This window comes from Rattus norvegicus, chromosome 8, assembly GCF_036323735.1.
Source record: "Rattus norvegicus strain BN/NHsdMcwi chromosome 8, GRCr8, whole genome shotgun sequence".
Lineage (NCBI taxonomy): Eukaryota > Metazoa > Chordata > Mammalia > Rodentia > Muridae > Rattus > Rattus norvegicus.
The window spans coordinates 111,957,808-111,983,382 of record NC_086026.1 but is presented as its reverse complement, the minus strand read 5'-3'; the positions used below and the strand labels follow the sequence as shown (position 1 = coordinate 111,983,382).

Below are 25,575 nucleotides of genomic sequence, written 5' to 3'. Positions count from 1 at the left end.
CACTGGGCCAGAGTGGGGGGTCTGGAAACAGGGAACGGATGGCAGGAAAGATATCTGTGGTCCTTGAGCGGAGTCAGAACATGCTGTGATCTCAAGGCTTTATACCTTACAGCAGTTCCACAAGGAGCTGTGGTTCACCCCTCCTCTGCATTCTGCCATCTTGGAACATAGCTGCAAATGCTACAGGTACTAACCAGTTTCTTCTAGTACTTTCCAGGCCTCAGACCCTTTGACCTGTATTCTCCCTGTGTTTTCTAAGTCGGCAAAGTGAAGGCTCAGGAGGGAGAGATGACTGTCTAAGGAAGTTACCTGGCCAAGAGATAAAGACTCAGATCCAACTCCAGAGCATCTGGTTCTGGCTATAACACGGGGTAGCTGTCAGTGTTTGCAGGCAGTTCTATGTCTTCCCAAGACAACAACTGACAGTGGCTAAGAACGATAACAGAGGCACAAAAGGTAATGTGTACGGACCTCGGGACCCAGGAGGTCATGTAGCCCTTGAAGTACGTGGCCCTATGCTGTGAATGGTGACCGACAGGAGAGTCCTAGGAAAGGAGCAAAGGAACTTTTGCTGCTGGCTCGAAGCCAGGCCAAGGAGACGTGGTGTCTAATAAAACCATTCGGAACTAAGGGTGGGCTCACCGAGGCAGGTGGTTTATGCCCCCAGAGCCACTGCAGGCTGTAAATATAGGAACTGAAAGCTGAGAAGGTGTTTTCCATTCCCAGAAATAGGTTCTGATTTTCCCTGGAACTTTTTTTTACCCCCTCCTCCTTCATCTTCAGATAGAATGACAGTGTTCTGAGTGGCTAGTGTTTACTGGGAATTTAGAACAATCTTACAAGGGTGTCTCACTTATTTTCCTCCTTTTCTATATGGAAAAAAAGAATCTAAAAGAAGGTTAAGTGAAACCACACCGTGGGTCCCAGAGCCACCCGACACTGCCTTCCTGGGGTCCTGACAGCTGAGGTCTGCAAGAATAGCCTTGGACGGTTTTGCATCATTGAGAGGACATGGTGGGAGGGGGCTTGAGCCTCCTCTGCCTCTTTTCTTATGAGGCCCACATCAGCCAAGAGGCAGGCCAGGGTGAAGATAGAGTGGGGGGTGGGGTGGGGCGGAGACTCATCGCAGTCAGGATCCTGCCTGCCTACATATACTGACAACCGCCACATATTATAGCTAAAACCAGAGGCTTCAGAGTTGGACCCGGGTCTTTATCTTTTGGCTGGAGTACCTTTCTTGGACAGTCATTTCTCCTTTCAGAGCCTCACTTTGCCGACTTGAAAAACCATGGGGCAAATACCAGCCAAAGCATAAAATTCACAAAGCTGAGACACGGGAAGTACTTAGCACTGTGCACGCCATGATTTTTGGCAGCCCACAGATGGCAATCTTAAAAAATGCTGGTAGCAACAGTCTGATGAGTAGCAAATGCACTATTAGTTATGTGCTCTGTCACCTGGACCTCAGCGCAGAGACACAAGGACAGCGACATCTGGGTGTCGTAGTTGACCGTGAAATGCTCCCATAGACTTATGTGTGTGGATACTCTGTCCCTGGATATTAATGCTATTTTAGAGATCCCTCTAAACCTTTAGGAGGTGAAGCCTCTCTGGAGGAAGTGAGTAACTGGTGGGCAGATCTTGAGTCTCTAAAGCCCAGTTCTACTTCCTGTTTGTTCTCGGCTTCCTGTTTGACCACCACGTGAGGCAGTGGTGAGTCCGGCTGCACACTCCTGACATTATGGAACTTCTTGCTACCAAACTTTCTCTGTCACGGTCTACTGTATCTCCCCAGCCGTGAGCCAAAATAAATCTTTCCTCCCTCAAGTTGATTCTCGTCACAGAAATAAGACCAGGAACTGACACAACGGGTGTGTATAGAAGAGTGGTGTTTCTGTCTTTTCCCAGGTTGGAGGCTCAAGCCCCTCTTTGCTTTTTTCAGAAGATGTCCAGGCTGGAATCTGTCTCACCCACCTGCCCCTGCTTGCCCTCTATCTGAGCAGCCCTGCGCATGTACATACGTTTAGCCAAAGAGAACTTCTTAAGCAGCTGGGGCATGGCATCTTGGGGGTGGATTTCCACAGTCAGCTGAGTACCTGTGAAGGGGGAGGTGATATTCTTAGCCAAATGCTGCTAGGAAGGGCACTCCATCTCCTGACAGATGTTCAAATGGCAAAACATGCTTCATTTTAGATCTTTCTTGTAGGGCGCCATCCTGTGGTGAACAACGGTACTACGCATGCGCAGGCTTTGCACCTGGCATCAGTTGGCCGGTAATATGCTAATGAGGGAGCAGCACCATGCTAATGAGGTAATTCATGCTCCGCCAATCCCTGAAGGACAATTAGCATAGCCTCAGCTGCTGTCTATATAAGGCGAGCACTCTTGCTGCTTGAGGTCTCCTGTCCCTCCCTGTTCAAGAGAGCTGTACAGTAAAGGCTTGTTCGCAGAAGAATCCTGTTGCCGCGCGTCGTTCTTGCTGGCGAGACGTTGGGCGCGTGATACTTTGTATTGGATATGTAGATAACTCATGTTTTTCAGACTAAGCCAAACAACAAACACAGGCATGCACTCTATTCCATCCAATGTAGCCACCAGTCTGGATAGAATACAGGGAACCCCCCCAACCTCCCACAGGCCCTGGAAAGTCAGTGACAGAAAAGAACAGGGGTTTGGGGTGTGAAACAGGATCCCATCAGTCTACTTCTCCTTCCCACTTTGGCAATACCTCAGTCAAGGTATCCCAACTCAGAGGGACAGAATGAATGCAAAAGATTACTCAAGGAAAAAACTCAATTTCTACTTGAAGGGTAAGAATGGGGACCCCTAATTGTCTCAGGGAGCTGGGACATCCTCTGCTGTGATTTTTTCTTTATTCTATATTTTCTGGACTCAGCCTAGTAGCAACTATGTAGGTAGCTGTGAGGTCAGGCATGTGTGTCATGTGTATTCTCCCTCTCTCCCTCCCTCCCTCCCTCCCTCCCTCCCTCCCTCCCTCCCTCCCTCCCTCATCTCTCCAACAGAGTGAAAAGACCAGAGTCCCAGCTTTTCTGGCCAGAGGAACAGGAAGTGGGTGACAAAGTGTAATTCCCTAAAGTTACAAATAAGTTCCCATGGTCACCTCTCAGTTGCACACCTCAGGTCTCACCCATGCACTATAGACGACAGTCTGAATACCGAACTCTGGGGGAAGGACAATGTCCTCATTCTGAGGTGGTCACTTCATGGTTCACGAATGGTGCAGCAAACCCCCCCCCCCCAAAAGGGCTACCACTCAGAACCACTCAGCAGAGTTCCTGGGAAGATCTCAGTTTGAGAAGAAAAGATACTAACCATGACAAGTCATAGTTACCCCAAAGATGATACAATAAAATGGCACATTAGCCATACTGTGAAACTAAAGGCCAACCATTTTGAAATAAATCAAAAGGGGTTGGGGATTTAGCTCAGTGGTAGAGCGCTTGCCTAGCAAGCGCAAGGCCCTGGGTTCGGTCCCCAGCTCCGAAAAAAAGAAAAGAAAAAAAAAAAGAAAAAATAAATCAAAAGATACTAAACTCAGCAAAGAAACAAGTGAAGATTTTAACCCTGAAACAGAGGATGGGCTGCAGCATTCTCCATTGCAAAGGAAAGAACCCGAGAACAGCAGCCAGGGTCCAATCTGGACAATGGGAAAATCCAACAATGCTTCAGGGATCACAGGGCCACATAGAAGTCCACTGTTCATGTCTCTGGCAAGAAGAAAATCATGTGGGCAGAAAAGTAGCTGAAGAAATAACAAACTACTCAAATTGGAGAAAAGACACACATGTCTGGACTCAAGTTTAGTGTGTCCAAAACATGATAAATAAAAGAAGGTCCAAGTCCAGACATTGACATAATCAGTCCACTGAGATACAATGTCCCCAAAAACTCTCAGGATAAGTGATATAATATGTATCAAGTAAGTTGCTACATATTTCCCATCAGAAACTGGGTGGGAAAGAGGTGGAATCTTTGAAAGGTTCTGAAAGGAATTAACTGTCTCTGTCCAATAAAAATTCCACACGAGAATGAAATAAAGACACTTTTCAGGTATAGCGAGACCAAGACAATTTGCTCAGTAACATGCCCACTCAGCAAAGGAAAATACCAGAGATAGAGAAATATAATAGTGAAGAAAAGTCAGCTTATCAAGGAGATAGGACAATGTCAAATATGTAGTCACCTGAACACATAGATTTAAGATATTTGAAATAAAACTTATAAAATTATAAAGAGGAATAGACACATATACAGTATAGTTAGAGCTATCAGTTCTCTTCTCTCAGAGATTGGAAGGATTAATAAAAAAAAAAAAAACTCCAGCAACTATGGAGAAGTATTAAATAGCGCTGTCAGCTGGCCTGGCTTCTGGGGTGCTATAGAGAGTGTCACCCAGTCCTGGAAGGTAGTGGGACACACATTCATGTCATGTGTTCAGAGTATTCACCATGACTTGCTGTGTGCGTTGGATACTCTGTAGTCCCCAAGTGCTTTGCTATGATACATGATGTTGTAGTGAACAGGATAAAGAAGACATCTTTAACACTTCCAATCAGTTCCTGTGAATGAATTCTTAAATACCAATGGAAGGGAATGAGGAGTTTGTAAGGCTTTTTTTTTTTTTTTTCAGTACTGGCCAACTTTCCTATGCATGCTTCCATTGGTTTATTATTTCACTAAAAGGGTCCGGGGTGGAGAGTGACTTTTTCTCTCACTCTTGCCCTGGTTGATTGCCCACATTTTGTCTCCAACAAGAGGAGATTTGTTTCACTTCTTGAATGTAGGCAGACCTTACAAGTTAGTACGGCACTTAGCATGGGGTAGAAGCCTTGTTGTTATTCAAGGCCTGAGTTTAGCCCTGGAAAGACTGTTGCAATGCTCACTTGCACTCTTGGCATCCCTGCCACAGTACCGTGTGGTGTGTGCACCAGATTATGGGTGAGAGACCACAGGGAGCAGAGCAGGGCTGCTCAGGTGAGGCTATCTGAAACCATCTGGTCTCCAGCCAGCCCACCAGCTGACAGCCAGCACGAGCCCAGCCAAGAGCCGAGATCAGCCGGGTATGGCGTGGACAGTGATCGTCCAGCAGACCTGCAGGCTTGGAAGCTCACGATGCCACTAGCAGCTGAGTCCTGAGGTGGTGGATAACACAAACATGCCTGCTAAGCTCACTGGCACCTGCTTTCATAAATCCTTTACATTTTTATTAGTGAAGAGTGCATTATTGTTTGTTTTATGTATTTAAAATTTAGTGTAGTTTTTTAATATTTTATTTGCTCTTAATTTGTATTGACTATTATTATTATTTACTGATTTATTTATTTTATTTATATGAGTACATTGTCTCTGTCTTCAGACACACCAGAAGAGGGCATCTGATCCCATTACAGATGGTTGTGAGCCACCATGTGGTTGCTGGGAATTGAGCTCAGGACCCCTGGAAGAGCAGTCAGTGCTCTTAACTGCTGAGCCATCTCTCTAGACCTATTTACTGATTTATTATGTTTCCCTTGATGGTTTTATAAGAAAGAGTTCCTTTTTATTAATCCTTTGTTAAAATATACTGCGATTATTTTCTTTTGGAAAATAATTTGATTTTCTTATAAAATTTTAAAACTTGATTTGCATGCTAACCAGACCAGAGATAGAGTCTGTTCTCTCCAGACCAAAAGGCTTAACATACATTTTAAATATTTAATTAACTAATCAATTAGTTAGTATGTGTGTGTGTGTGTGTGTGTGTGTGTGTGTGTGTGTGTGTGTGGGTATATGTGTATTGTGTATGCGGTTCAAACATAAGGTGATCTCTTTCACCCTTCGCCTATTTCTTTGAGGCAGGGTCTTTCCCTGAAACTGAGGCTTGTGTTTCAGCTAACCCAGAAGCCAGCATTTCTCAAGAGCCTCCAGTCTCTGCCAGCCTCTGAGCTGGGTGAAAGACATTTGAGAGGATGTCTGCCCTGTCATGTGGGTGCTGAGATCTGAACCCTAATCCTCATGATTGTGGAGCAAACGCTCTTAGCCTCTGAGCCATTTCTCTAGCCCAACACTTACCTGTGGAATAGAGAATCTAGCAATCCACTGCCAGGGACACCGGCCTGGTGATCCTGGGATGAAGACGCTGAGGATATCAGAATTCAGGGTGTGAGTTCATTCTTGTCAGAAGATCGGACACCACCGTCATCCAAGCATAGTCCCTCTGCGGCCCTGGTTAACTTGGCCTCTTCACTTTCTTGTTCATCTCTTTCTGAGGTGTTTCCCAAAGTGGTGGGTGGCCATAAGACGCTTTGTGAAAGACGAACTGTGAGAGGTTCCCCTGCGCGTTCTTTCTATTCTGGGTTGCAACCCACAATGCAAATGGGTCTGTCCGACCCAGTGCAACTGTTGTTGATTGGCTGGGCTGAGCCGACGTAGCCTTAAAGGAGCTGTGACGGTGAGCAGCTCGTGGGCCTAGGGCTGCAGGGAACCTCTCGGCCACATTTCTCTTATTTAGGTGCATCCAGCCGCCAGCCTCCAACCATGCATCTTGTAAAGAGTGGTGGAGCCGAGAAACCAACCACGACTGTGGTCCTTCTGGGGCTGACGGGGAGGCGGAGGCAGCCTCATGTTTCAGGGGACTGTCGTCCACCAGCTCCTCCTGATGTCATTTGACCCCCCTCTTCTCCCTGTAATCTTTCACTCTATCTCCTTGCCCAGGTGCTGCTGGTTTACTCTGAACGCAGTCAAACTCTTACCCTGGTTTTGGAGTTTTAGCGTTCCCCCAGAGACTGAATTCAGAGACCATCTGAGAGACTTCTCTGTCCCCCAGGCGTAGCTTGTGTCCATCAAGACAGACAGCATTCCCTAGAGAGGCAGACAGCGCACCGAGCTCACTTTCAGAGCAAACAAAACCAAGATTTTAATAAAAATATTAACCTGACCTAGCTCTCATCACAAAGACTCTCAGGCAACATTCAAGTCAGAGTGAAATCCAAGCAGCTGTCAATCGCCCCGACCTTGACTGTCAAGGGTAAGAGACCTTTCTGGAACATCAGGTGTCCTGGCTGGTTTCTCTCACAATACCCTTCCCCAGCAATTTGTTTGCTGACTAAGACTTCTGACTTGCAGCCTTGGCCATTTAGTAAAAGCATTTTAGGGGTTATTTCTTGCTATCCCTATGAAGTAGCTTTCAGGCTGGACCTTTTCTAAACCCTGCTGACTCTTCTTCTTTTCTCTCTCACAAGCAGAGATGCATACAGGGTCCCAAGTCTATGTGGGCACTGTCCTAGGCTGGCCTCTTAGCCAGCAGGTGATGTCTCCCACAGGACACCTCTTCTAATGGCTCCAGGTTTCAATCAGTATTTGTCTAACGGCTCAATTTACTCAGAATACCTAATGTGGGCACAGCAAGAGGGTTTTGTGTTGTTCATTAACTCTGACTGATTGGAAGTGGCTGCCAGGAGCATTGATCAATTAACAAATACTGCCAGGCAAGCATGTGTGTGCATGGGTGCGTATGCGTTGGGGGCAGGGGGAGACAGGTGTGCATTCGGAGGAGTCCCAGGATTTATTCGAGATACTCAGCACCGTTGACTTAAGAGTCTCTGTACATGCTGATCCACTTACAGCCTGGACATACTTTTCTGTAACACTTAATAAAGTCGGAAAAAACTAAGTTAAACATTTGTCATCTTAAAAGCACTCTCAAATGCACCATGCCTGGCTAGATCTTAAAAGATGTGTGCACTATGCTTCCGGGATGTAGTAGTCTGGAAGCAGTCAGCTCCAAGAGCTGGGGACAAGCATGATGGGTGTCATTTCAGAACTGACTCCTTAGCCACAATCCTGAGGGTCGGAAGTCACAGTGCCTCCCCATAATCACTCTCCTGTCACCCAACTCACAAACCCAGTGCAGCTCCATCTTCCAAGGCTCCTTTGCACTACAAGGTGCTTTTTAATCGCCTGCTGTATAAAAGCTGCCACTGAGCAAGTTGCTGAGGAGAGGAAAGCTGAGGCATTTTGAACAAGCTCCACCTGGAGCCTTGGACTTCTGGAGCTGGGGTGGGTAGGGAAGTTGTACTCAAGTCAGCTCTGTTCGATAGGTCTCCGTCCTGTGTGGGGAAGTGTGGTATGGAAGTTAAGCCCACTTGGCTCTGAGGGGTACGAAGACACAAAAACATGTTCAACTCTTGGGTCTGGCTTGTTCTGTTTAGTTGCATAACTTTAAGCAAACTGCTTAAATGGCCCTGTGCCTCAGTTTCTTCATTTTTCCATCCATAAAGTGGATCTATTTGTGTGTGTGTGTGTGAGAGAGAGAGAGAGAGAGAGAGAGAGAGGAGGGAGGGAGGGAGAGAGAGAAAGAGAGAGGGGGAGGGAAGGAGGGAGGGGGAGGGGGAGGGAGGGAGGGAGAGAGAGAAAGAGAGAGGGGGGAGGGGAGGGAGGGAGAGAGAGAGGGGGAAGGGAAGGAGGGAGGGGGAGAGAGGGGGGAGGGACGAGAGAGGGGGAGAGAGGGGGGGAGGGAAGGACCTCCCATGAAATCCGTGCTAGAGCTGACACGGTCCCCAGAACAAGTGGGCTTGCAGAGGAGTAGGAACTCAGAGCACAATGGTGATGTCCTTGCTGTTTCCTGAATGCCAAGTCTCCACAGAATGATGTCCAACCTTTCCCCTTTCTTCCCCAGTCTGCATCTGTTGTATTTACCCCTGGCTTCCCACTGTTTATGCTTCAATCCTGTCTCCTCCAACCCCCTTTCTCCTTCTAGCCCAGGCCCACAGCATTGGAAACCCTCTTGCCATTGGATACCATGATACCACCTCAAGGGTAGTCCTCTTTGCTTTCGGTCAGCCCCATCTGTTCTGTTTATGCCCCCAATCTTAGAAGCATTGCGTCTAAAGCCATCTGATGTCTTCCAATCACACTCTGATCAGAAGCCAGCACCCTGAAGGCAGCCTACACATAGGACTGTATGTCCTGCCCCACAAGTCCTGTCTGCCTCGACGCCTACTTCATACTCTGCTCATGTCCCCTTTCCCCTGGCCACAGATACAGATTTTCTACACCCACCAGATGCCTACCTGCCTGATGGTGCCTTCATGTCATGGCTCCCAGCTACAATCTCTCCCCAGATGCCCTTGTGTTTGTCCCACCCCTTCTTTCTTACACAGATATTCTGTCTTAGGTGTTTCTCACCTGTTCTTTTTATCTGGGGTTGGGGGAGGGTGCTAGAGATCAGACTCAAAAGCCTCATGAATGCTAGCCAAACCACTAAGCCTCCTCTATTCTGTTTACAATGGTTCCTTATCATGAGCAGAATGATGAATTTTCAGGGTATCCATGCAGAATGTCTGACTGTGAGGAAGATTTCGCAGATGCCGCCTTACCTATGGATCTCAGAGTGATTGTTCTGGGCTATCTGGTTGGGCCTTAAATGTGACCACATATAACTTTATAAGAGCGAGACAGAGAGAGAACTGCCTACCTAAAATGGGGGAGAAGGCAATGTGATAATAGAAGCGGTCACTGGAATGGCACAGTCATAAAGCCAAGGAATGCTGGCAGCCTGTAGGTGCGGAAGGAGGGAGGGCATGGACTCCCTCCCAAGGCTGCGGCCTGCTGACACCTGCCTTTTTACCCAGTGAAGCTGACTTCAGACTTCTCAGTACTAGAAGCATAAGGTGAAATCTTCTTGCTGTTTCTAGCCAATGAGCTACAGGAAGCTGATTTACAACCCCCACCCCCACCATCCCTCCTGCCTTAATTTCCCCTTCTGTCTTTCCCTCTTGAGAGGGCTCAGTTCTACATACAGTAGCCTCTGTTTTGTTTCCCATGTTGAGAGAATGGCAGCCCATTTGTGACCTTTCTACATCGGCGAGATGTCTCTGATGTGAGGCTTGTGTCTCCAAGTCAGTGTCAGAAAGCAGCCTGGCCTGCATGGATTCTTGTGCTTCAGGAAAAGGCACATGGGTTCCCCTTGGGTGCCGTGGCATAGTTTTCTTGCATGTTATAGCATCAGCAATGACAGCTGACTCTGTAGGTTGAGCCTGAGAACCCCAGGCATCTGAGGAAGAGCCATGGTAGATGCTGGAGTCCTTTAAACAGGTTCTCCTCCAGCCATAGTGGAAACATTAACTCTACCTTGTGACAGTCTCAGATCTAGACAACTGCAGAATCAGCCTGGCCACCAGAGAGTGCCCTTGCCCACCATTTCCAAGTACCCAGAGCACTTCTGGGAAAATTAGGTCTCTCAAGGAAGGACCAGGTCGTTCCACCTTGCTGCAGAAAACTCGACGCTAAATGGGATGTTTCATCAGGCTCAGTTTCAAGAGAGGTCAAGGAACCTTTATGAGTCAGGATGTGGGAGGACTTGGATACCGTGAGCCAGCAGGAGATCAGTTTCCAGGGAGTCACAGAAGCCCAGATATGTGAAGGTTAACCACTGAGACCTTGCTGGGAGTGGAGGTAAGGTACGAGAGAGTTGGCCCTGACTCTTGGTGGATCACTGTCTCAAGCCTTGGTTTCCTTGTCTGTAAAGCAGTGAGACTGCCACCCCGTTAGGTTGCTCTGATACTTGAGTGTGTATAGGGGTTGGCAGAGTCCTAGACACATGCTTTGCACTCAGTAACCATTAGCTGTAGCACTGCGGACGATGTCGATGTTGGTGGGACTCTAATCCGAGGTCTTCACTTCTTGACTGGAGAGGAAAGGCAGACTTGGACCATACAGTTTCCGTTCTTCCTCTGGGATGCTGGGAGATGGGAGGATGCTCTGGCCTTCATGGATCACAGAGGAGGGACTCCCTGGAACCTGATCTTTGTATCCTGGGCTAGCTGGCTTGGGAGAGATGGCTGTTAGCGATTTGTCTCTTACCTTGGTTGTCATAGGAAGTGATGACCTGAGGCTGCTGAAGGCACTGCTTCTCTGGCAAGTTTCCTGTTCAAGAAAGACAAAGAAGGTGCCAGGTGACCATGGTGACTATGCTATAGTGTTCCCTGGGAGGGGGACAGAAGGAGCTGGGTGCACCGGAGACAACTGTGTGCTGGTGGGGGCTGAGCACATCTACTGCCATGGTGTGCACACCTCTGGACCAGCATAGCCTTACTCACGGGAGTCCACAAGTGCCCACCCCTTCTGCCTCCCAGTGGAAGCCTAGCCAGGCCGGGATTCATTCTAGTAGTCTATGGGACCACCACTTTTTTGCTACAATTTCCAAAATAATTTCTCACACACAGACGCCTGACTGATCGCCCCACCTTTCTGTGGAATGGATTGGGAGGTTCCAACATGGTACTTGAACTCTTGAGTTTCCAAACTCCTAGCTCAGCTTTCTTTCCTCCCTATGAGGAGCACAGGGGACAGTAACCTGCCTCTGATCTTAGCCTCGAAGATGGGAGGATACTCAGTTTGGTTTCCTTTCACCAATATGACAGGGCACTCAACATGATTGAGTTCTCTGTATCCACTGATGATATCTACATGTCCTTATAGCCCAGTGGGGTCAGGATGCTGAAGAGAGATGCCTAGTTCTTGCTACAGGCCATCACTCTCTTCTCTGCCCTTCCTAGGCATGGATCCATTTCTGCTGCTCTGTGGCGGTGGGTTATCCTTACTGAGACGGCCCCTGAACCTTGACTTCATGGATTTAGGAAGAGTCTGAGGAAGGGCCATGATCATGGCGGAAGGAAGTTCCCGAACTACTTGTCCCTTATAGTTCATCATCTCTCTGTGACCTAGAGTGAGCCTCACTTTGGGAGAAACAGTGGCTTAGCCGGGCACTAACATGTCTCTAGGGTTGCTACCTTGAACAGTTGAGCCAACTACATAGGCAGCTCTGTGGTTCCCATGCTTACTCCTAGCAGAAGCTGGTCAAGGTGGGTAGGCAAGGCCCTTACCTGGGCTAGACTTGGGATCCACCCAGCAGAGGTCTGCCTTGGGGAACCTGCACGTTCTAGCCTTTCCCTATGAACAGGTTGAGTCAGGCCCCCAGCGCTTCCAGAACATGGTTGGCTAGCTAAGGCCAGATCCACTGTCATTGTGTGCCAACGTGAGGTGATGTGGCATGCTGGGCTGGAGCGCCAGGCCACTCAGGCGAGGACAGGGAGGCTGCCTTCTGTGGGCACAGCTGGCTTTACCTCCACGAGGAAACAGGAGCTGGGAAGGAAATCCTCAAGGAGGATGATTGGCTGGCCCAGCTCCTGGGAGGTATTTATAGCCAGGGCAGCACAAGTGGTTTCTCTCTAGTTTTAGGGCACCAGACACCGTGCTGCTAGGCAGACTTCAGCCAGGACCAAGGAAAGCAGCCAATCACAGCAGGGGAAGCCCGTTGCTGGGCGAGCTATGGGAGAGGGGTGGCTCAGCCCAAACACCTGCTGCTTCCTAAAGTTTGGAGTGTTTCAGGCTCCCCACCCTTCCTCTCGCCAACACCCAAGCCCAAGGAGTGTACAGAGTAGCAACAAGAGGACAAATGTGCCCTTTTGGATCAACACCACACTCAGTCCCATTTGTGCACACTCTGTCAGCACATGCCACCAGGCCATTTCCTTCTGAGATGAAATTTCTCCAACTGCCGGGGCTGGACAGCCTGCTGGTTACCAGGACTGGGTGACTTAGGTACCAAGAAGGCACATATGTGATGACATCAACAGCAACGCTAGTGACCTGGATCTTGGCATCAAAAACCAAGGAAAGAAGTCGTTATATTTCTCCATACGTGCATGCCATTTAAAAAGTAGGTGAAGACTTACATTAAAACGCCACATGTTGGCAGGATGGCAGAACCATTGTGTTTCCTGGATTTGGGATTTCCGCAGACATCCTTTGTAGCCAGATTTATACCAAATCTTCAACCAATAGATTTTTTTTTCAAGGACAATTGGAATCACCTTCTGTGGACCGATTCTAAGAGCCTGAGTTTTTTTTTTTTTTTTTATTTAATAATCATCTTGAGAGTTACTGTATTACTTTCTGTTTCATGAAGTTTTTCACTAATCTCCCATCCAACCTTGAAGATGCTCAAAGTGGAATGGCTCCAGTGTTTCCTGGGAGGCCTTTGATACTTGACAGATGGCTCACGCAAGGCAAAGAGAAGATCAATATGAAGGGTATTCTCCTTTATCCACAATGCCTCACTTCGCTCACTCACCTGCTCACCCACGGACCTAGCACGCATGCACACACGCTCTGAGTGGCCATCCCTGTGGTTGAAGTTCCCAGAGTCTCGTTCTCGGGCTTCTTATTCACTTTGCTAACTACGGTACAGACCTTTGCCACCCCGAGTGAGTCAGGTTTTCCCTATAGCTCAGTCCTAGTTAAGGAAGCCTTTACACGGATCCACTAACCAGGACACAGTGATTTCCTTAATGGGTGTGTATGCCTCTGGAAAACGGGTGTGTGTGTGCATCTGGAAGATGGCTCCTTCCCGTGAACAAACTAAGGGACAGAGGGAAATGGCAATCATTTGAAAACAGCCCTACTAGGACAGGGTTCTTGATTTGCATGTTAACTGTTTGATTTCAAACACTTAAACCTTTTGCTTGGTGCAAAGTAACCACTAAGGAGAGCTGCTGAAGGAGTTTAGTTTTCTTAGTTTGCTTTGCCTGTTTGCCCCCGTCTGAAGGCTGGAGGAACCAGAGTTATTCACTCTTCTTCAGCTATGCTCCAGCGGAGGGTCAGCCTTTGATTCCATGGTTTACATGGATGGCATCTGATGGAACTCCTTAACAACGTCCTGGGAGTGGAGGTCTGATTCCTCCTAGAATCCTGTGTCCCCACCCTGCATCTTAGCACTGATATTTCTCCCTGGAAGCTGGGGTCATCAATCTCTGGGGACCACAAAGCAAAGCCCACTATATTTTGCCCATCTCCTGTGTTCCAGAAAAGTTCAGAAAAGAGCGCTGCCTGGAACCAGAGAGAAGAGGCTTTGGAAATGAACTTCTAACTGCTCAGGGCAGGCAGGACTATAGAACTTTTGACTGGCTCTGCCCAGGCCTCAAGTAATTCTGACTTAAGACAGGTCACTACCCTAGTCTGACCAGAACAAAACAACAACAACAACAATAACAACAAACAAACAAACCCAAAACATTTTAAAGCTGTAAAGTCTTTGTGTTGTCAGCAGCTCTGCTTCTGGTGGGAACACACTCAACCCCAAGTGAAGCCAAATCCTTTTCTACAGCTCAGCTCACATGAGTGCTGAAGTCCACGGCACCATCCCCATTTACAGCTTCCAGAAAAGCAGGAGCTCTAATGCCAGGGCAATTTTCCAGGTTCACAGAGGCCTAGAGGCCTGGCTAAGCCACAGGCAGCCATGTTTGCTCACTGATTAGATGTTAGAGCCAGTTTCCCGATGAGCACAACCCAGCTCTTCCAGTCATTTTTTCAGGGTTTTGAATCACAGAGACGGAACAGGAGATAGAAAGAAAAATGAGATTTACCCTGAAAGCCGTTTTCCTCCAATTCTTGCCACTTCCGGATTCCGTTTCTGACACCTTGGAATCCTGTGAGAGAAGGGTTGGGTGTGAGACTCTGGAGGGAGCCCTAGGGCAAGTGCCATGCACCACTGTTTCACTTATAGACCCGTCTGTGCTAAACAAGCCTGGTGGGAACCAGTTCTTTCAGGATCTGAGATAGGCTGCCCTTGAATGAGACGCATTTGAGGAAACAATCTGACCCTTAAATTTAAAAAAAAAATATTTTGAAAATGATAGATTTCAGTGATGGTGGGACTGGCTATCAGGACTTTCCAGAAGGAATTTTTGCTGTACAGATGCCCAGTACCCATCCCCATATCTCCAACATGTAAGTATGAAAGTATGATTTTCTGAGTTTTCTACCTGCTTTGCCTCCCCATTTCTGTATGCAGGGAGTCTTAAAGTGGGCTGAGGGAGCATTGGCAAAGACAGCCTTTTCCTAGGGGAATAGAGAGCAACAATTGCCTGTTTCCCAGCATCCCTTGCAGCTAGATTGTGGGCCTCGATAGGCCTCAGCACGGCCCATCATGGCACCTGTGTTTCGTTCTGGCGATGATGCAATGCAGAACGGAAGGGAAGGGAAGCTCTCTCCCTGGCAGTTGCTGGAAGTGACAGTTGAGAGGGTGAGTTCCTGGCACAGGACCGATGTATGCCCGGGCAGTGGGAACCACTGCAATAAAACTCATTTCTGGTGTGGGAGCAGTATCTGGAGTCTCTTGGTGGCTGCTGAGGTGTCACCACAAGACTAACTCTGTGGCACCCTTGACTCTTGTGTTCCTGGGAAGCTCAGTATCAGGGTTGGCCCTCTAACCTTTCACCTGCTCAGAAGCTCCTCAGCCTCCCCATCCCCTGATTTCCCCATAGTCTGCTCCTCCATCGTCTGTTTTGTGGGAAGTGCTGTTCTATGTGAATAGCTGGGAGAATGAGGCTTCCTAGAGAAGAGAAAAGAGACTAGGCTAGCCCTGCAGCCTAAATCCCTGATGCCTCTCCTTGCCTTAGTGTCCTGCCCCTCTGACTCCTTTCCCGTGCAAGGCCACGTTGTCTGCCTCCTGACAATAATTGAGCTTTATTCTTTTCTGATGGGTATGGGGGTGGGGCGGCATTTAAAGCCTTCCTCTAGCTTCCCCTTACCGGGAGAACTCGATTGAAGGTGACAGGAAGAGATTTGAAAGTCTGCGGGGTGATTTTGAATAGATATATGCATCTGTGTGAGGCGTCTGAACAAGTAGTTTGGCCTAGTGTTTTTCTCCCCCAGACTGTGTCCTAAAGTGTGGCTACACAGGCTGGCACAGCCTGGGGTTTCCGTGGGCAGTAGACCTTGGAAACTCCACACTGGCCTCCTTTCCCGCTTCGGTGCAGAATAACAGTTTTCTCAACTGCCCAGCATCTTCAGAAACCTTCGCTGGGAAAACATTTATAGAAAAATACCAATGCCTTTCAAGTAGAGGTGCTTTACCCCCAAGTCAGGGCCAAAGTATGTATGCCGGTATGGAGATATGGACATTTTGGGTACCCTGAGGGCAGTTTTGATACCCAACACTTCAAGGCTTCTCTCTTGAAGCGAAGGGACTCTGATTGGGCGGTGGGGACTCCTGGGCTGACTTGGAACTGGGCCTCTCTCACTACACTAGGGGAGCGGTCTTCTGGATTGGGTTACGAGCGAGCGACGGGCGCCATCTCATTCCCATCAAGAAGCGGAGGACATTTTCTTTCTCCTTCAAAGACCCTGAGAGGGTCTAATCCCTTCTCCCAGGAGCGGCGTGGAGGGCTACAGAATCTATTAACCCAAACAGCCCCCATCCCCACACTCGCTCTTAAACTCTGCGGTGAACACTCTCAGTTCTCCAGTCTTTCTTTCCCTAAAGGCCTCTCTTCAGGCTCCCCAGGACCTGCATCCCAGTACTAGCGCCATGTGGCTAGTGGGTCAAGGTTGTCTATAGAACCCCTGCCCTAGCACAGAAGGTGGACGGGCTGTGGGCACCTCATGGGCACAGAAGCTCTGGGGGACAGATACAGTAGCAGGAGGGAGTCCCAAAGGAACGCGGGAGCTGGAGAGAGAATGGGGGACAGCAGTCATCTTTTTCCGTGAAGCTGTCAGGCGTCTCTGCTGAAGAAGTGTTGCGGGGTTAGACCCCTCAGTTAGCCTCAGAGGCTTCCTCCAAGACCAGCGCCACGAGGCTCCTATATTTCTTGGGGATTTCCTGAGCCTCCATTCGGCACCCTTTATACTCTATTCAAGTTGCGTGTGTGGAGAATAGAGGCAGATCCTGACTTCTGCAATCACCCTATAAGCAATCACTTGTTAATTTTTGTTTCCCTAAGTCTGCAGAACAAGTAAAATTGAAAAATCAAGTACGGTCAGGAGACTTCAAACCCTACTCCACCACACGCCACCAGGTTCCCTTCCCCCATTCAGTCCTTATATCTTTTGGAGGCTGGAAGAGAGGCTTAAGAAAGGGGAAACTGAGGCTCTAAGTTATCTCAAAGTCTGACTCAGTACAAGGATCCTTCTGGGTCCTTGGTGACTTCTGGTATGCTGCATACTGCCTGGGGACTAGGCCTCTGCTACACGTGATCAGCCTAAGGCCCTGGCTTCTTTCTGCGGAGCATTTTTTCTACAAGTTTTGCACCCTTCAGAGAATAGAGGGAGAAAACAGGCCTAGGGCAACCAGTGCGCTGTGCGTTGCCAAGGAACGCAAGTGCTGTGGCGCCTGGGCATAAGCAGTGGTCCGGGAGAGGGTTGGGTTGGCCTCGTAAGGGAAGGGGGTGCTGCTTAGGCGCCCCACGGCGGGCGGACCCCGGGGCTTGGTGGCCGAGGTGCCCAGGGATCCTGAGGACCCGGGCCAGGCGGGTGTTACCTCCTCGGTTTTGCAGCAGCGCGCCCGGGTCCGCCTGCGGGTCCAAGTGCGTGGCTTGCGCCGCGCGCCGCTTCTCGGAGTGCACAATGAGCAGCATGTCGATGGCCACAGCGTTGCTGTCCTTCTTCAGCTCCATGGTGCCGCCTCCCTCCCGGCCGGCGCACAGCGGCTGCTCGCGAGGCTGCCTAGGCTGCAAATGGCCCCGTGCGCGCCGCTGCTTGGCGCGGGACAGGGCGAGGGCGCGGGAGAGGGCGCTGCCCCGCCGCCAGGTCCGCCGGGCGCAGTTTCGCTGACTCTGCCAAATTCACCATTAGGACCCGCCCGGGAGGGCGCTACCCTCCTGAAGTGCCTCTAAGTCACCTTTGAAAGGAAATCCCCGGGCCCTGGCCCTGAACTGCACCCAGGATGCACTTTATAGGGTTTATGACCCTTCCTCCCTATGCAACGGAAGTGCAGGTATTGGGCTCCTGCAAAACTTTCCCTGTGGCTGGGCTGGGTGCTGCCTCATCGCCACCATCTATCTCCTAAGAGAAGTCACTGGCCAACCCTGAAACCTCAAATCAGAGCTGGGTTAGTTTTGGAAAAGAAAGGCAAGGAGAAGGTTGAATTGCAGGGTGTGCAGATGTTGGCTACATCTGTAGCCTTGACTTCTTTGTTCCCTTGGGTGGGTTATGAAAGTTGATAGTTCATGAAAGTTGATAGTTCTTTTCATAGATTAAGACATTATGGTGAAGCCCCCAAGTCCCATTGATGACTGTTTCAGACCTTGGGTCATATCTACTGGGTATCACACTAACAATTTATTTTTCCTGAGATGGAGGTCTTAAAATTCTCCATTCCTTCGGGAAGACTAGCTCTTGCCTGAGGAAAAGAGAGAAAGCGGGGGGGGGGGGGGGGGGCTCAGAGGCAGAGGCAGAGACAGAGACAGAGACACACAAGAGAGAGAGAGAGGCCAGGGAACTGGGAGCTGCCGGCTGCTGTCAGGGAGCTGGACCTGAGAGCCCCTTCTATTTTTAGTCAGGCCTGTTCTGCCTAGCCAACAGCGACAGGGCATTTGGCTGTATGTCTAAGGAGTGTTTACATGGCTTCTGCCTTGCAGCCTTTGGCACTTATGGTTCAACTAGGTGGGAGACAATTTCCTAATATGTTTTTACCCAGGTAATAGATGCCACTTCTGCACGGAGGTCTTGCTCTGTGACTCTACCTTGGTACATGCTCCTGAGAGCTCTCCACCTTGTCCTTGAAACAGCCACTATGGGTACAAGCTATGTTCCAGCTGCAGTGCCACACTGCTTGCTGGCCATGTGACCTTGGACCATTTTCCTCCATTTTCTTAGCATCAGGATCCACACAATGCCTTCTCTAACTGGGTGTCTGTCATTGGCTTCTAACAATATTGAGCTGGTGTTGCTAGACAGCTGAGTCTCTTGACAGACAGGGGAGACAGATGGCCAACAAGGCAGGTTTCATTCTGCTGAAGTGAGTCCGATTCCCTGACTATATGTGTGTCAACACACACACACACACACACACACACACACACACACACACACACACGCATACTGGTTGGGAAAGAAAGGACTGGGTTATGCAAACTTTCTGGGTCTTAGAGGTGGTTGAGGCAACCATGAGGACCTGAAGACCTTGAAGACCTGCACTCATCTCCTTCACCCAGTGTGTCCTAAGTCAGTGGTTCTCAACCTGTGGGTCAAGACCCCCTTGGACGGGGGAGTCAAAGAAGCCTTTCACAGGGATCGAATAGCAGATATCCTGCATATCAGATATTTACATTACAATTCATAACAGTAGCAAAACTACACTTAGGGAGTAGCAACAAAAAGTAATTTTATGACTGGGGGTCACCACAACATGAGGAATTGTACTGAAGGGTCACTGTTCAAGAGACAGTGTTACTGTGTAGATGTGAAATGTTCTCCACCTGGTCATTGTTAAGCGACTTGGCCCTCAGTTGATGTTGTTTGAGGAGGTTGTGGAACCTTCAGGAAGCAGGGCCTAGAGATGTAAGCAAGCTGCCACACCCTCAACACTGTGGGTGCAAGCCATGCCTACCTCTGTGAACTTTGCTATGCTTGAGTATTCAAGTGGAGACAGGCTTTGAGCAGATGGAGTAGATCTTCTGCCTAAAGGCTCAGTATCCTCAACCTTCTCTTCAGATCACCCCTCCCCCTCCCAGATTGATCCATCCTAACATCCTTTGCCACCTAAACTTCTCTATGAGGCCCCTCTCTGTGTCCAAGAACAGGTCATGAAACTGAGGCGAAATCAATCCTTCTTCCTCTAGATTGCCTCTGTCAGGTATTTTGTACCAGAGACAAGAACAGTAACTAACACAGGCCTGTTGTCTGAGAGTAGACCGTCTTAACATCTCCCCTTGCTGCTAGAAGGGGATTCGTGGTATAACATACAGAGAGGTTGCGGCCCTTGTCCTTAGGGTTACATGACCACCCTTGCTGTCATGCTGCAAAGTGTCGTTCTTAAGGATTCAGCTTAAAATAAGAAATACCCAAGTTAACAAAGATTAAAAAAAAAAAAAAAGGATTCAGCTTAATGCTTCCTCTCAGAGCCCTCTCTGGGAAACATGGTTAGCTGAAGTATATGAGTCAGAGGTACAGGCAGATTGTGTGTGTGTGTGTGTGTGTGTGTGTGTGTGTGTGTGTGTGTGTGTGTGTGTTGTCCTACTGTCTGTGTGTGAAATCCAAGTCTCTGCAGAAGTGCTTGCCTCCCATCCTTGTGACTGGAAATTTGGGCTGGAGATGTCTTTGCCGTAGAAAGCCATCCTATGTATTGTAGGATACTTAGCAGCATCCTACTAGATGCCCAGTAGTACCTCCTTCCCAATCCCAGTGATCTAGAATGTGTCTAGATGTCAACAAATGTTTCCAGAACTGCACCGAGAGTCTTGCTTTGGAGCAAACCCCTGAACGAGGGTCACCTTGACTCTGAATCCTGAGGCTGCCAGGCACTTGGACTTATCCTCCTCATGGTCCTTCCTGCCAAGACCCAGCTCCTGTGGCTTGTAAGCTTCTCCCTGCCTAGAGCTTGGAGGAAAAACTGAGATGATCTTTTTTTCCCCCTCTTCCTGCTCAAATCCTATCCCTGGCCTGGGATGACTCAGTTGTGCTCCCTCTTCTGATGACTTGAGAAGGTCCTCATAGAGAAGTGGAGGTAGCAGAGGATGTTAGGACGAATCAATCAGGGAGGGGGAGGGGGTGAGCTGGAGAGAAGGTTGAGGATACTGAGCCTTTAGGCAGAGTGTCTACTCCATCTGCTCAAAGCCCGTCTCCACTTGGACCTTCAAGACAAAACAAACAAACAAGCAACAGCCTTCAATTCACACCTTGGACCAGCTTCATATGCACCCATGCTGCAGCCCAAATCATCTCTTAGGTTGGAACACCCCCGGCTTTTCTGCTTTTAGGTTTTCTTCTAAGAGGTAGCCCCTCCGTCCTGATGCCATGTTGAATAATGGGCTTCAAGGATTTTATTCTGAGCTCACTAAGGAATTTGTACTCTACCCTTTCCTAAGGTCTGGCAAAACAGAGGCTGCCTCCATTTGGGGTAAATCCTTAATTATTTAAGTTGCAGTGAACTGGACATTTCAGAATTTAAATGACACAGAACACTCAGAATTCAGCGTGCATTGCATAGGCAATGTCTCTGTAGAGAAATGGACCACATTTGTGTACGACAGAGGCTTCACAAGGTTCTGAAGGGGCTGAGAACTCCGAGTGTCCTAGGGATGTGGTTGGCATTATATTAACCATGATACCGCACAGCACACACATGTTGATGCATTGAAGGCAAACCTGTTATCTGCCTGCAACCATTAGCAATAGAGTTATGCAAAGTACATTTTTTTTTGTTCTTTTTTTCGGAGCTGGGGACCGAACCCAGGGCCTTGCGCTTCCTAGGCAAGCGCTCTACCACTGAGCTAAATCCCCAGCCCCGCAAAGTACATTCTTGATAACTGTGACTGTTAACCACTCATGTATTTACACTATTCTTTTCTTGTTAGAGTGTATTTGTATTTATCAAAAAGTGTTCGATATGAAACAATTCTGACTTTGTTTGAAAACGCCATAATGCTATCTTATATCTTACATGCTAATGTAAATACTTTTATAAAAAGCAAGAAATTCTTGCTCCATTATTGCGTTGTTTTGATAGTGTCACTTTCTCTTGTGTTTCACTCAATCTCACTCGATCTCGTGTTTGTTTATCGTGACCCACAGGCAGTAGGCTACTCTATATACATACCCATGTATCTGCATCTCCCTCGGTATCTGTCATGTATTTGCTTATCCACGTATTGATATCATACAGAAGGAATAGGTGGCAGGCTACAACGGAGCTTCTTAACTGGGGCTGGGAGCCCACAAATGTGCGAGTTGTAAAAAATACTTGGCAAGAACAAGAGTTTCTAAATGTATAATGACCCCAAATTAACTCAAAATCAATGTGCGATTAGTCTGAGTATTTCTGGTAGTGCTCACCCTCAATGCATTGTGGGACTCCACTGCAGCCTTGGTTCTGAGCACACAGCATGCACTCTCAGCACTGGGCATGACATCATTCACGAGGCACCAACCAATGCTGCCCTAGATATTGTGGCTCAGATTGAAGACAATAGTTATGGCATCAGACAATTGCACTTTACGGATCGCAGCATTTCCCTGTGCATCAGAATCTTCAGTGCATATAGAAATATAAGTTTATTTATAGAAAATAAAAACTTTAGAAATATTTCCATACTATTATCCCCCAGGATATAAATATCAAATTACTTACTTTTCCAGTGTATTTTGTCAGAATATTCAATTTTAAACATCGCTTCAACAAGTTGCTGACGTGAGTTTTGATAAAAATGATTAGATGAATTTTGGTTTGGGATTAGGATACATTTTCCAACAATTTCCAGAATAACCCTAAATATTCTTCTGTTATTTTGTCCTTTCTGTTTAAGGGAAGCCATAATCTCAGCATTGATGATTGATTATAAAATCCAAACACTGGTCAACTCTAAAAAAAAGAAACCATTGAAGATGGCCTATCCAATTCTCAGACACACTTTAATTCTTTATGTAAAAAAAGCAACAATCATGTTATCAGTATGCAAATTTATCTTAACCTTTAATACATGGCAAAAGTTATACATATACAGTGAATGTAAATGCTCCATTTGTATTATTTTATATACTTATGTACCTGTGGTTGAATAAGACTTTTTTGGGGGGATGAAAAGAGGCCACAAGAGAGGGAAGTGTTTCGAAGCCCCGTTATGCCTGCCCTAGCTAGGCTTGTTGAATACACTGTGAGATGCTCATACAACGATGACATCACTTAATAATGTGTTTCTCAGACCACAGTGCTCTAGACAGACAGCGCATGACTGTTGCTTTGTAGTCCAGTGTCCTCCTCCCAATTTGACGGACAGGAGCATCCAGCTGTCAGCCTCACAGCTTCCTATCCTTTGCTTGAAGGTGGGTTTGTCAGTTGTCTGCTGAGTTCCAGGCCCTGAGCTGAAGGACGGGGTTGGTGGGGAGGAAATTGCTCCTGGCTACAGGTTCCCACCTGAGAGGAGTGTTTCCCTGTGTCCTACCTCACACTGCTGTTTGTCCTTAGAAAGAGGCACTCTCTGGGTCTACTAGTTTGAACCCTTTCCCTTCCCTTGGGTTTCCAAGAGGTGAAATTCTCTCTTCTCCACAGAAGCAGATGTCAGGCACCAGTGGGTACAGACAAAGCTTTTAGCAGGGAACCTGCAGGTACAGCAAACTTTTCTCCATGGATGTATTAGGGAAAGGCAACAGGAAGTGAGGGGATACAGGGAAGGTGGCCGACCAAGTCTTCAGAGCAATGTGACCCCTCTGGATGAGTGAGGTCATGGCGATCTTCCAGCAAATGAAAGTGCTTGAGTTCTGCCAAACTCATGACCAGTACTGAAAATTTAGAAGACCAGGCAAGAGAGAAACTGTATCACCCAAGCCCTGTCATTTAGGCATGACCTCTTTTAAGTGTTCTGTTCTTTAGTGTTTCTTCTGCTATTGTTGCTACATATAATAAATTGAGTATGAGCACCTTAAAAATAACACCAGGGTGGTATCGTGTACAGGTTCCCCATTTCTGGCACACACAGTGAACCTCCTCAAAACAAATTTAAAAGGCTATAATCAGTGATTTGCCCAGCGTTAGGAGTTCAGCTTGTTTCATATTATCCTCTCCCCAGGGTGATACCACGGTGGATGTTTGTGTGCCTACCCCTTTGGCCACATAGCTGGTTATTTCCTTAGAATAGATTCCTGGAAGTGGGATCACTGACTCGAAAGGTTATGACTATTTTAAGGCTCGAGATATATACAATGTCAAATGACTTTCCAAAAAGATTGTGTCTACTTACAAACTCACTAGCCTTGTATGTCCACCTCCGGTCGCCTGTCCCCCGGATTGAATGCTGTCATTACATAAGCCTTTGGCATTAGAATAATTAATGCATGGGGCAGAGTTTTAGTAGAACTTTTATACCCCCCCTTCTCTCTCTCTCTCTCTCTCTCTCTCTCTCTCTGTGTGTGTGTTTATGTGCAGGTACATGTGTGTGTACTCTTGCCTATGGGCAAGCATGCGGAGGTCAGAGGATAATCTTTTTTTAAATTTCCTTTCTCTCCTTTCCCCCCTCACCACTGTCTCTTTAGTGCAGGGTTTACAAACGTCAGCACCTTGCTTAGCTTTTTTTTTTTTTTTTTTTACACAAAGATTCTGAGGATTGAACTTAGGTCCTCTGTTGCAAGGTTAGCAGTTTATCAACCGAGCCACTCCCACCCCTCCCGCCCTGCCCACATGTGTGTGCTGCTGACTTTCTAAGGCTCCCTCGTAGCCTTTCTTTCCGTTTTCTACTGTGATGGCACAGACATTTGAACACTAACGGGAGGAGGAACACTCTTCCTTCTACACAGGGTCTTCCTTATCTCACAGTAAACTCTGATAAAGGCCTCTCCAAACCTCTGAGCGCTTTAAACTCTTCGAGGACCAGGTCACTGCCTCTCTTGCTCCTCAGCCCTCTGCTTTCCTGTGCACTCTCTGTACACAGGAGGTGCTCAATAAACGTTTGAGCCAAATTGGACAGAATGAAGGCTTCCAGCAAGCTGGTGCTTCTAGCTGTAGCCCCGGGAACCGCTGAGCCCTGCAGAGCAGTTGCTCCTTCTCTGCATCGTTCTCGCAGACCTTCCGGGCCCGGAGGAGAGGAAGGTTAAGTGAGGACAAGTGTCTCTAAAGACACCTTCCTTGGCTGCTGGCAGAACGTTCTGGAGCACAGATTTGGGGAGCGCTTCATTCAGAGAGCTGCTTAGTCCTGTTCGCACACCCCCAACCCGGCTGCTGCCAAGAGCCAAAGCAGAAGTCTTTTTTTTTTTTTTGCAATCTCTGTTCTCCATTTTTCTGTTTTGCCTCCCCAGTCTACCATTCAACACTTTCCATTTCAGTCTAACTTTCTGTGATCCTTGAATTAGCTTTCTGTATGTTTTGTTTGTTTGTTTGTTTGTCCATAGCTTGTTAAAGCCACGCCTTGTCACACACATTCATGGGCAAATGTTGGAAACACTCTGGTCCAGCCCTCAAGTACTTTGACTATAGGAGTCCCGCTCTGTGACACTCTTGGCCTTTTCCTGGGGATGGAGATGATGAAAATCAATTCGTCTCTCACCACCATTTCCAAAATAGCTTGGTCAATGCCAAGAGAGATATCCAGTAGCACATGAAAGCCCAAGGAGAGATTGCCTCTTCCGCCCTGCCAAGCATACGTCACCGGCTATTGACATGTCCCTGGCATGTCCCTGGCATGTCCCTGGCATGTTTCTTGTGAATAAGAGACCTTGCCCACCCCATTGTTCCAGTTTCAGTGCCAGCTCTGGGTTAGACCTCACAGCTTGTGTTCTTTCCATAGGTTCATCCCAATTGTCTCACAACAGCTAGAGGTTGGACTGATGGATCTGTGTCTATTTTATTGACAGAAAATAGTGAAGGATGAAGAGATTGGTTCAGGAGACTGGAGAAATGACTCTATCAATAAAGATTTTCTTTTTTCTGTACAAGCAGGAGAGCTGAGGAAGACAACTGGCGTTGACCTCTGACCTCTACAATCATACATACACACATGCATGTGTACCTACATGCACATATAAACACATTCACTGACATGTAACAACAACAACAACAACAACAACAACAACAACAACAACAATACA

General features: G+C 47.9%; 1 protein-coding gene across 1 annotated transcript in view; it reads right to left on the bottom strand.

Moving 5' to 3' along the window:
• Positions 1–17,521, bottom strand: part of Ky (kyphoscoliosis peptidase) — a 39,345-nt gene extending 21,824 nt beyond the window's left edge. Inside the window, exons 1-4 of the mRNA NM_001413796.1 lie at positions 17,321–17,521; positions 14,427–14,489; positions 10,864–10,926; positions 2,022–2,096 (exon numbers count right to left, since the gene is read on the bottom strand). Of these exons, the coding sequence (NP_001400725.1) occupies positions 2,022–2,096; positions 10,864–10,926; positions 14,427–14,489; positions 17,321–17,456 (337 nt within the window). The 5' untranslated portion in view covers positions 17,457–17,521. The remainder of the gene's footprint in view (positions 1–2,021; positions 2,097–10,863; positions 10,927–14,426; positions 14,490–17,320) is intronic.
• Between the last annotated feature and the right edge of the window lie 8,054 nt (positions 17,522–25,575).